General features: G+C 41.6%; 1 protein-coding gene across 1 annotated transcript in view; it reads right to left on the minus strand.

The window, feature by feature from the left end:
* The window catches only part of atp2a2b (ATPase sarcoplasmic/endoplasmic reticulum Ca2+ transporting 2b), a 20,280-nt gene extending 10,177 nt beyond the window's left edge, over nucleotides 1-10,103 (minus strand). The window contains exons 1-5 of the mRNA XM_031855649.1: nucleotides 9,474-10,103; nucleotides 9,074-9,091; nucleotides 8,866-8,948; nucleotides 7,204-7,308; nucleotides 4,950-5,088 (exon numbers count right to left, since the gene is read on the minus strand). Coding sequence (XP_031711509.1) covers nucleotides 4,950-5,088; nucleotides 7,204-7,308; nucleotides 8,866-8,948; nucleotides 9,074-9,091; nucleotides 9,474-9,591 — 463 coding nt within the window. The 5' untranslated portion in view covers nucleotides 9,592-10,103. The remainder of the gene's footprint in view (nucleotides 1-4,949; nucleotides 5,089-7,203; nucleotides 7,309-8,865; nucleotides 8,949-9,073; nucleotides 9,092-9,473) is intronic.
* Nucleotides 10,104-11,833: the final 1,730 nt, after the last annotated feature.

The following is an 11,833-nucleotide window of genomic DNA, read 5'->3' on the forward strand; positions in this document are numbered from 1 at the left end:
AATGGGAAGGATGAGTGGGATTGGATGAGTCCTGCAAAACCTGGGTCCAAAAATGGGAAAACTATTTTGATCATTTGCAAACATGTGCTGCTGGATTTGGGGGGAGGGGGAATGATTTTATATTAAAAAACAAAACAAAAAACTTCTGTTTCAAGCAAGGAGAATCCGCTCCACGTCATAGAAACAAACCGTTCACTCATTCCCATCACTCTCGTGAGTTTGTGACACATTTAAGCCACTCGGAGACTGTAGTGAGTATTTTCTACTCAATAACGTCGCTGCATGGTTTCACATCTTGTTTAAACTAACCCATAATCCAAAAATCCCAAAAAGGTTTTTACTGTAAATGCACTGTAACATGTGGGAGTGCCGAGTTCGCGGCGAGCGATAAAGCTCCGGGACCGGACCAGCTGCACTACCAAATTTGGTCGTCCACTTGACGAGAGGACATCAAAACGCCTCTTCATCACCGCCTCAGACTAGATCCCCCTCAACAGACAGGAGAAACTGAAGGAGACGAACCAGCTCAGCGCGAGGGAAGACAACGTAGACGAGGAACTGCAGTCGCTGGGAACATTTAAGGCTCAAAGCCCCGTGGGAAGGTTCCCATAGTGACCAATTAGAAAACCTCCTACGTCATCGTAATAGTGACCCTGCTCACCACTCATTGGTGGAGGGAATAAGGGCACAGGAATGGAATCATCCACTTTCACAGGCAATGAGGATAGTTTAGCACAAGAAGACCCATCAATTATTACAGCCTTTTAAATTAAACCCATAATTACATGTTGGTAATCACCATCATGACAAACCCATTTATCCTGGTAATAATGACTATTACATTTCAAAGAACAAATCATAAATTACAATAATAATAACAACAACAACAACAACAGGGATGCAGCGATCTGATACTATTGTTTGATTAATAACAGCGTAATGTTTGCCTCACTGTGTGGAAGAGACTGAGATCATTCTTTGACGTGTAAGGCAGCTTCAGGCTTGACTTAAACATTGCTTTCCTAACTATGTGAAACAAAATGTAACAAACTAATAATTAGACAAATGTAATGAATTGTTAGTGTACAATTTATTATTGTAATTAAACTTAACAACTTAGTAACATATCTTGGGATATAAACCTCTTTCTCCAACATGAACACAGGAATATATCGGTTTTATCTGTTCCCTAGAGGGAGGAACAAATGTCAGTCTGCATATATTTAAAGTGATGACACCTCATCAGCTTGTAGAGACCCAAGAAGTTCTCACCTCCCATCTCCTTTCCTTCCTCATACCAACTATGGTTGAAGCCCCGACTCCATGTCAAATTATAAGCCCCGCCTCTTGCCATGACTAAACCACACCAATCCAATAAGGTCCTTTGGCTTTGAATTATAGCCCAGGTTACACAGTACACAACTATTCATCATGGGGGGGGGGTCCAGTGGATCTTAAGAGGCCTTAAGAGGCTGTATATTTTCTCTCACAGTGACGGAGACTCCCCGATGTGCTAGCACGTAGTCTGCAGCCCTCTGGGACCTTTCACACGTTCCTCCACCCCCCAAAGGACTCATCCACTCCTTATGAAAGCAAAAATCTGATCAAAACCGTGACATATACAAACACGCATGACATATCCTCTCTGTGTTCGAATAATTAAGCCTTTACATTGTCAAAGGAATGAGCAAAGAGCGGATCAGACAGTCAGCAGAGGACGGGCAGAGACAATAGACAGACTATCCGATACTCCAAACACGAGAGAGGAAACCTGGCCATGTGGCCATCTGGAGCACGAATTATTTATCAAGTTAAATCTGTTCCCTTTCTCAACATTACATCCCATCGTGCTGTCTCTGACCACATCAATGGTTGAGATAAAACCATATGTCACAAGAACAGAGGAGATCTGTTCCATACAGCCTGAGAGCACTAATCAGGGGACGAGAAAGAAAGTTTCTTATGCGCAGAATGTTGTTGCTACAAGGGGTCGAGGCTTTGGCAACAGACTAAGAACATCTAGTCCGGTAAAGAAATGCACGGTAAAAACAAAGGCAACCCAAAAGCAAAGAATTGGCACTGCAATAACAACCAGTTGACTCACTTTGGTCTCTCGAGTATGGCGAAGTTTAATTATGAGTCCAAACAGTGAATGAATGGCTCAACTCAAAACTAAGAACCCTCGCTGTGAAGACTCTAGATTCAGCAGAAGTAGCCCACTGCCACATTAACAAGCTACATGAAACCAAAAGCCTTTTTTGACAGAGTGTCTTACGGTAATGCGTATTTCATTCTACACGACTTTAGCCTTTTTTCCCCCACCTGCCGACAGTTTTCAGAGCTCCCCCGACGAAAGCCCTCAGATCAGAGACAAATCCGTGTCGGCTCAGTGCTCGCAAATCAGTGCTCGAGCGCTACGCGTGAACTGTTCAGTAGAAGTGAGCCAAGAGGCTCGCCGACACATCGCAGACACCTTCCAGATATCTAGCATGCTAAACATCTGGACCTGTCGGGGAGGCTGGGAGGGAGCTTCTGCCGATGAGAGCGCAACACGCGGGTTCAGGGGAAACCTGGTGGAGGGGTTTGCCTGTAACAACACCTGTATGTGTTGTTGTTGAACCTACAATCTAAACGTAGTCATCACGGACTCCTTCCGGTGAATGATCTTGTAGTGTGCGACCCTCTCGCCGGTTAGTCATATAGTGTGATAAACCACGACGACTTATGGACTTACAAGATAGCAAGTTGAGTCTCACTTACCGCAGCAATCTTAGCTTAAATATAGAAAAATTTGAATGCACCAAAGACCACCATATTGACACATCATCTAAAAATATTTTCTCTGAGACGAGACTGCTCTATGTGACCACTACATGGATCATTTCCCGCTAAGCTGGCAGCTCAGAGTTATGCCACTGATGCATAAAGGTGTGTCATTTGATGCTCAGAACAGACAGACAAAAGCAAACGGTGGTCAATGATACCTCACCCACAGTGCTGCAGCAAAACAAACTGTTTATGCAACACAGCAAAACACTGAACTGTGACAAGTAAGCAATCAATGTAGGAAAATGTTTCAGAAGGAAATCTTTGCCGGACTGCAAGAATGCTTACAGTGTATCCAAAAAATAATGACTGAAAAAACAATATTAACACAAAGCAAGACCCATAACCGCAGTAATTGACACACAGAGTTCCACTAACTGCTTAAAAACAATTGCTCAGACGGAGCAGCTGAGCTTGTGATGGCAAAATCATCGCAGCTCTAAATCTGAAAGTACCCAAAGGATATAAACCATACGTCTGGTCTGACAAGACACTTTTGCAGCCTGGCATTACACTCATAAATCATCAACCGTCACAGTAAATCAAATGGCCGTAACTGTGTACATAAAGCATGTAGGCCTGCTTGTTTGATTCAGCGACTGTACCGCTAACAAGCCTGAGTCGGCAGGTTGAACGATCTATACGACTCTGAACGCGAGATAATAGTTGTGCAGCAGCTGCGGTATAAACTACGGTCACTATAAGCTTTGATGACAAAAAATTATAATGCAGATTATGGTTTTGACCCAACTGATGCCTCAAGTCTTAAAAAAAAAAAAAAGAAAGAAAGAAAGACTACTATCTTAAAATATAACTATCCAAGAATAACAAATCAATGCTGCACTTAATTTCTTAAAATCACATCAATATGAGAATTAACAGGAAGATTTTATTTTAGTTAACTCAAGTTAGACTGAAAAAGTATATTATTTAAGTACATTTATGCCACAGAGTGACACGTCGACTCTGAAAGGCATCGGAACAACAGTGAGTAAATCCACAACAAGATTATAAACACGATAAAAAAATCTTTTCTGCAACTCTACTCCACTAACCGTTGCTTTGGGACAAAGAAAAGATGAAGAAATTCTTTTATAGGAAGCTACATAATGAACAGAGACAGGAAAAGAGAAAGACAACCAAAGATAGACAAGAAGAAGGACAGAAAGAGGCCCACTGAGAATGAGCAAGAAAACAAGAGAAATGGGGAGCAGTGACGCAAGAGCCAAAAACATATGTGGCCCTATTCAAGTTGAGGTTAGCAAAGAAAAAAATGAGTTTGGGAAACAGATTGTGCCTCTGCTCTTGTATTGCAAAACTGCTTCACTGACTTGGTGCCGCCATTACTCTGAAATTGTCAAGAGGGATGAACAGGATGAGGGATCAGCTGCGTGTGTGTACGTCATAACACTGTTCATGGTGTTTACATCTGTACGTCTCCTACAGTCACTAAAAGCATCAGTGTGTTGAAGTACAGCCATCAATTCATCAGCTCTTCAAGGTATGCTGTATGTCAGCGACTTATCAGATGAACATATTTAAATAATATAAAGGCCCTGCACGTGCAGTTGGCGCCATGTCCAAAAAAAATTGGAAGTGTGAGGCTGCACAGAGGCGCGATGACACCACTTTCGGCGCACACACTCGTGCTTCGGACACTACGTTGATCATAAACAACTCTCAAAGGTAATCCATATTATCCATAGTCAGTGTATTACCTACAATGTGCTGCTGTGGACAAGGTCAGCAGCAAAAGATGATGACCTTTATCTGTGAGCTATATTTAGAATATTTTTACCACTTTATCTTGTCAGACAGCCCTCTCCAACAAGGAAATGAACTGAATGTTATGTCTCCATACAGTGTCACTTTCAGTTCCGTTCCCAGATAAATATTCTAAACATAGCAGACATTTAAACTGGTATTGATTTTTAAAGGTGAGCCTTTGCTAAAATATGTCCCCCGTCCACAGTTGTATCTTGCTTTGCTCCTTTGTTGGTACTCCCGTCTTCAAAACTGACCGACCGCTATCTACTGTAGGTAATACACAGACTATGGATAAGTACCTCGTACAGACCCACTTCAAGTAATCCAAGCTATGCCATTAATACTTTGAACCGTACCTGCCACCTCCACGATGTCTCCGGGCATAATGTCCCTGGCCTTGATTCTCTGGACACTCTTCCTGTCCTGGCGGTACACCTTCCCCATCTCTGGCTCATATTCCTTGAGCGCTTCAATGGCATTTTCTGCATTTCGCTCCTAAACAGTGGAAATAGGAGGAAAATAAATTTTAAAAAAAGTACATTTCACACAAACACTGAGCACTTCACAAGAGCTGGATGAAGACACAGCGAAGTCTCAGATATGCTGTTTTAGTTAGAACACCATTATTCAAAATGGATTAGTATCAAATCTTTACATCAGCAAAGCGACAAATACAAAATATACTAAGTGCACATGATGAGTGATCTAGGATAGACAGCGGAGCATAATTATGCCAACACTGGGACGTGATGTAAAAGGCTGGGGGGAAAAAATATGAAAGAAAGCTTTTGCCGAGGTCACATGGTTTTCTTTTCTCAGATGTCAAACAATACACCTAAGACTTACCCTAACAATGGAGATTTTCTATTCCAAAACACATGTGATCACGCATGCGAGTGCAATAAATTCTTAAGTTTCCCCCAAATGCTCTCTTATTGCTGGCTCAGTTGGTTCCCGATCCTTCTTCTCTTGCACTTTTCCGTTAGTGCTGACGTCACCGTGTCTGACACATCGCTCTCAGACCGGACAGTTTTAGTGACAGCCTTCAGGCAGGCAGCACTCAACGAGACATGACAAGCCAGGGCACACACAACCCCTTTTCTAAAGAATAGCAACAGACACACACACGCACAGTCATTAAAATTGCCAGTAACGGTGAGGGTCTACAAGGTTAAAAGAAAGCTACAAACAAAAGAAAAGCATACAAAACATTCAACTGCTCTGTATTCAGAGGGAAACTATCCAAAGCAGCACCAGCGGGTACAGCCTCCTCCACCTCTACATCATTCAGAGGCTTTGTTTACATGAACAAAGTCAACCAGCCACTTACTGCAACAACTCCCATTTACACACAAGCCTCAGCAGGACCTTCAACACGCATTTCATTCACAAGACAATCCAGCAGAGACCCACCCAACCTGTCAGGTGTCCTCTTTGGCATCGTGTGGTGTGACTTACAATCATGGGGATTGTTCTGCAAATGAAGTTATTAGACATTTAGACACTTGCACCTGCAGAAACACACTTTTGATCTATGACAAGAGCGAGAAAAATAGCCTTGCTCAAGACCTGGAGTCAATGATATTCCACACTGCGAGAAGTTTTCTCAATTTCTAGATGTTACCCACAGATTATGAGTCAGGGGTTCCCCAACTTGTTCCCGGACCATCTATGAATTTGTATGAGACATGCAAGGTCTTATATTGTATTAATTAGCTCCACAGATGTGTTTCTTCATGCCTCGTTGTCGATCTTGTCAATTAAATCTGTTTTCGTGTGTCTGGGGTGCTTTTATCTACACTATTAGCCACAAGCAGGTGCAAGGAGTTGGTGTATGCATCTATCGTAACTGACTCCAGGGTAATCTACCGTATTCTGGTCAATTCTAAACGTGATCCAAAAGGTGTCAGTGAAAAAATATAACGGATAATAGGTTTTTCTGTGTGTCCAGATGAGTGCCCCCCCCCCCATCCATGACCATTGCTGCCTTTTCTTCCTGCCTATAATTAAAGTGTATGTTGACCAATCAATAATACTGCGTCTCAAAGGAACGGCCACCGTAAATCCCGGGAAAAGCCAAGCCCCTGCTGGCACAGATAAATATAGAGGAGGAAAAAAAAAACTTCTCACAAGCACCATTAAAAACCATCGCATTGGTTGTGTTGTTTCACTGTTGAAGACTAAATGTTGTCCTGCTCAGTCAAAGAGTTTCCCTGAAAGGATAGGTTGATAAATAAGGACCGGAATATACCAAGTGAAGAGGAAGTGGGGCAGGCCAGGTTTCCACAGTGTGACTGAGACAAGAAGTGTATGAGATTGATGTAGTTTTTCCCCCACTGAGGGTCCAATAAGATATGTACTGTATCCTTGGCCTGAATGACAAATGTTGTCAAATTCATGGCCAGATAAAAATGTAATTATAAGCTTATCCAGTCCATTCTGTAATAATATGCTTTTTAGTAAAAGAAAATGGAGTTTGGAAGAGCTCATGTAACTCTCCACTGTTAGGTTATCATTTGAAATTAGCAAAAAATAAGCTATTGTCACCACTTTCGAGGCCACTATTTATGAACTCATAGTGATGTGAAATTGTAAATGCAATCCGTTTACCTGCCAGACTCCTACAATGGCATTTGCTATGAGAATAAGCAGGATGACAAAAGGCTCCACAAAGGCTGTCACGGTTTCTTCTCCCTCTTCAAACCAGGCCAGCACCTAAACACACAAAACAGAGAAAAAAAACAATGAAAAGTAAGGAAATACACTAAAACAGTTAATACTGAAGTGTGAGACACAGACCATTTAAGTCCAGCCGGGTTAACATTAGCTACACCCCTAAAGGACAGAAATAAAGACTGGACATTGCTGGACAACGGTAATTATGAGCTTTGTTTTAGGATCTCCTCCCAGAGTCTTTTCCACGCACCTTCCTAGTAATTGGAGTTGTGCCAGAACCTCACTTTGACTTTTACACATTTGGCACAATGATTTTAAGTATCTAACAATCATTTAATAATTCATAATAAATACCACGCCAGCTTCTGCCAGTATTGCAGAAACTGGGCCAAGAAAGCCACGTGAGCGAAAGAGTGTAGTAACCACTCTCTCCTCTTTTAGAATCGGCGCCAGGAGTGAAGTGTGTCAAACGAAATGACAATGCCCCCCTTATTTCCTACTCCCAACTCATTTAAGCACGGCCAATCAAACAGCAAATTCAGTTCTACGTGTCTGTTTGTAGTCTAAATGTTGTCCTGCTAAAATAAATGTGCATTTATCTGCAGGTGCTTCTGTGATTGAGAGCGAGTCTCGTGCTACAGCTGGTGATTTATAAGCTTTGGAACCATAGCTGGCTGTCAGCGCCATTCTGAGCCAGTAGGCCAACAGCCAACCCTAGAACAAAAAGGGCCGTATGATAGTTAACCTCACACTGTGTCACACACAAACTACAGTGGGGACTGTCACTCACTGGTGACAGCAACACAAGTTATTTCTGTTCATTTATGGAACCGTCATCCTGTATTCACACCGGCAACGTGAAAACTGGACATCAAAGTAACGTTGAGCATTGTGATAAGAGTTTAAGTCATCACTAGAGTGTGGTGGTATGTTAACGACAAACAATTCAATCATCGGAGAGACAGACGGACTTCTCAGGTGTCTGTCCCTTTCGATCTTTAACAGCCAAACACAGATCATGTAGGATATTCCAACAACGTACCACATAAACTAATCAAGTTACATAGCCATCTGTTCCAAGATGAACAAAGTGTCAGCATTTCTTTTTAAATTACAGATTTCTTGATAATTGATGCGGTAACATAATTTCTAGGAAGCAACAGGCTCAAAGATACTGCGATGACTTGATTTGGTACAAGAGAGAAAAAGCACAGCGGACATAAAATACCACAAGACAGAATCATGAAAATCATCTGGGTTGTGTCAGCGGACAGATTCTGGGCACCTTTCCGCTCCACTGTGAACATCATTCTTGCTAAACTGTGATCTGCACTAAATCAATCAGAAAAAGGTCTATAAACACTTTGTATGATCACCTAAATACCCAATCTAGGGTCCACTTATCTTGAGTTGAATGTTGAACGCACCCCTTTAAAACGAGGGACACGCCTGATCACAGTCTGTTATTACTACTAATCGCATACAAAAGAAGAAGTCAAATAGGAGGTTTTGTATTTGTTTTACTAATAATAATATGGGTTGAATCAACAGTGCACAAACCACCTGTACAGCTAACAAAACGTGTGTTACACTTACAAAGGATATGCAGGCAGCAAGTAGAAGGATCCTGACAAGCAGATCTTCAAACTGTTCAATCACTAGTTCCCAAAGGGATTTACCTAAAAAACAAGAGTTCAAAATGAATCATTGGGGGGGGAAAAAAAAAAAAAAAAAACATGAATGAGAGACTTAACATTTAGAGTTACAGGTTATTAATTGCATTTATTCACAATGGTTCACTCACCCTCCTCAGCTGGCAATTCTGCAGGTCATCCCATCCAGACCAGAAAAAAAAAAAGAAATGGAGAAGCTATTTATTTAAATTAGTCAGATGAAATATCATATCTATCTGTCTATATCTATATATCTATATCTATAAGTTACACCTATAGCCGTGACATTAGCGATGAAACAATACACAGATACATAGTATAAAGGAGGATAATGTGTTTATTTAGTGAGTCACAGAAGAGACGCTCGCCAATATTTCAACATACAGATCGTGACGTCAGCAACCTTTCCTTTTTGTTCGTCCGTTACAAACCGGGAGCCGTTACTGCCATAGCTGTACACATGACACCGGCACAGTAGAGTTAAAGCTACTTGGTTTTTTTTAAACAAACCGGTATTAACCAGCTCCTTACCGTTTGGTCCATATCGTTCCCGCTGTTTCTTCACTTGGTCTAAACTCAGACCCGTGCTTTCATTCACGTTAAAAAAGCTGTAAACTTCTTCCACCGTCTTCGTGTGTCCGTTGTCCATGATGGTGAATGGCCACTTGAGGACACCGGTTGTGTCGCCCTGCTGGTCCCGACCTCAACCTCTCAACGGTTCTCTCCTTTCTTTGGTGTCACCGCGGTGAATTAAACTGAATAATTAAAATATCAGAGCGGGATTCCACAGTGTTGGCTGTAACCGATTAATTAGCTATAACACGGGGCAGGTGCCTGTAGCGAGAGTGCACGAAAAATAGCGGCTCCCGAGCTATCGGATAGCTAACAGGCTAACAGCTAGCTAACTGTTGGGCTTCTTTAGGGTCCGCTTGAATTAGCCGGGTGTAGGTTTCCTGTGAGACCGTGTACGAAACACTCATATCAACATAGCATAGTCTCAATTCGATGTTATGTCTTCCTCTTCTTTCAAAACAGCGAATTCCAGAATAATTCTGTCCAAATAGATGGCTCAAACATGTGCCTCTGTTGCAGTAAGTCTGCCTGTACGTTGCGGAATCAGCAGCGTCGTCGTCGGTACCAATCGCGTTTGTCCGCTGCAGCTCTCGCGTGCGTCGAATGCGGTGTTCGGTGTCCGCATGTGGAATCAGCCCATTGGTTGGAAACACCGGAAATCCTACAGTCTCCTCGCTCCAAGCTCCACCTCCACGACAACGGAGCTTGGGATCAAGGCAGTTGACATTACATTTGTGTTTTTATATTTTCTACAACATTTCCAAAATATTTCTTAATATATTTTTGGGAAAAATATAATAACAGACACCAAAAAAATAAAAAGTCGTTCCCCCAAAGAAAGGCTTCCAGCACAAACCTTGATAATACTGTATATTAATTGTATTATCTCATAATTGCCAGTGGTTTTGGAGTTCCGTCAGACTGACAGAGCAACACAGTTAACCTTATCATTTGCTCCGTGGACTTTATCAAATTGTCAGAAAGAATTTATCGGTTAAAGTCATCCTAAAATTATCTTTGAAATGATACCATGGAGTGAAATTGGGCAGTGACATGTGTAGCCTTTTGCATTAGACATTATATGGTTTCTAGAAGAAGAAAAAAGACTTCATACTGTACATCGAAAGCAATCAGAAATACGTTATCCATATAGATTCTCAGTTGCCTGTAATGTTGACCTCATAGATAACAAAAGCAGTCCTTTAAAATCCCTAAAGATAACGATGTAGTTAATGTGTGGGATGGTTTCTGTCTTTTGCAGCCTACAGTATCTGCTGTCTATTTGAAAGACAAGTTATTTTAAGACTGTGATTAATGTGTGCTGCCACAATCAGACTCCTGCTCAATGAAAAGGAAAGACTAAATCTGTGCAGCTATAGTGACCACAGTTGGGACAGCCTAATACAAAATAAAATATGATGAAACCCAATCTGTAACTATTAAGAAAAAATGCTGTGAATGAGAGCCAGGCTGTCATAGATTTTTTGATTAATAATACCAATCAAGAAATACTTGCCGTAAAACATATACATACTGTATGTCTTAAAGGACAAGTTGGTTTTATGTCACTAGAGTAATATCAGTTGTTATGCTTTAATAACAAAAAACATACTGACGACATATAAGAATGCAGGACATTATACTTGAACTATACAGACTTCAGCCAAAATAGAGTCAGGTTTTTGAATACTCATTTTGTGTTGTATGTGGTGGCAGTACAGAGGCAATGTGTTGCCGTCCAATCCGGTCAAGGTTCGGCTGTGGCTGTTTTCTTGCAAGTAACGACTGTGGCCATCTCGCACTATAGGCGTTCAGGTGAGTGTGAGCTTAGCGGAAAGGTTTAGGTCTGTTTGGACTGCTTGCTTATGGTGGCTCACTGTGAGGCCAGTTCACTCTCTTTGGAGGCTGGAGAATCTTTCTTTTTAGTCAGATTTCTTTCTGTCAGACTTGAGATGAGACGTCTCAGGACACTGAGGTTAAAACAATGCAGGCTTTGTTTATGTCTGACTCCAGGGGATGGCTGAAAATGTCTGCTACTTTGCAAAAGATACGCTTCCCACAGGTATTCATGATCATCAAAGTTAAGAGACTCTTTTGTAGTTTGAACCTTATACTTGGGATTATTCTAAGACATCTGGGTGGAACATAAATTTACAATTACAGCGTGTCAAATGAAAAAGATTCTCGCTGCATTCAGTGATTTCACAGCTTTTCAATTTTGGGACTTGACACTCACCCATACCCTCCTGGCTACAGGCTATGTAAAGCAATCATAATTCAAGTAAATTATACTCCTGCGCTGTGCTTTTCATCAAGCA

This window comes from Anarrhichthys ocellatus, unplaced genomic scaffold (genome assembly GCF_004355925.1).
Source record: "Anarrhichthys ocellatus isolate YVR2014 unplaced genomic scaffold, GSC_Weel_1.0 scaffold16, whole genome shotgun sequence".
Lineage (NCBI taxonomy): Eukaryota > Metazoa > Chordata > Actinopteri > Perciformes > Anarhichadidae > Anarrhichthys > Anarrhichthys ocellatus.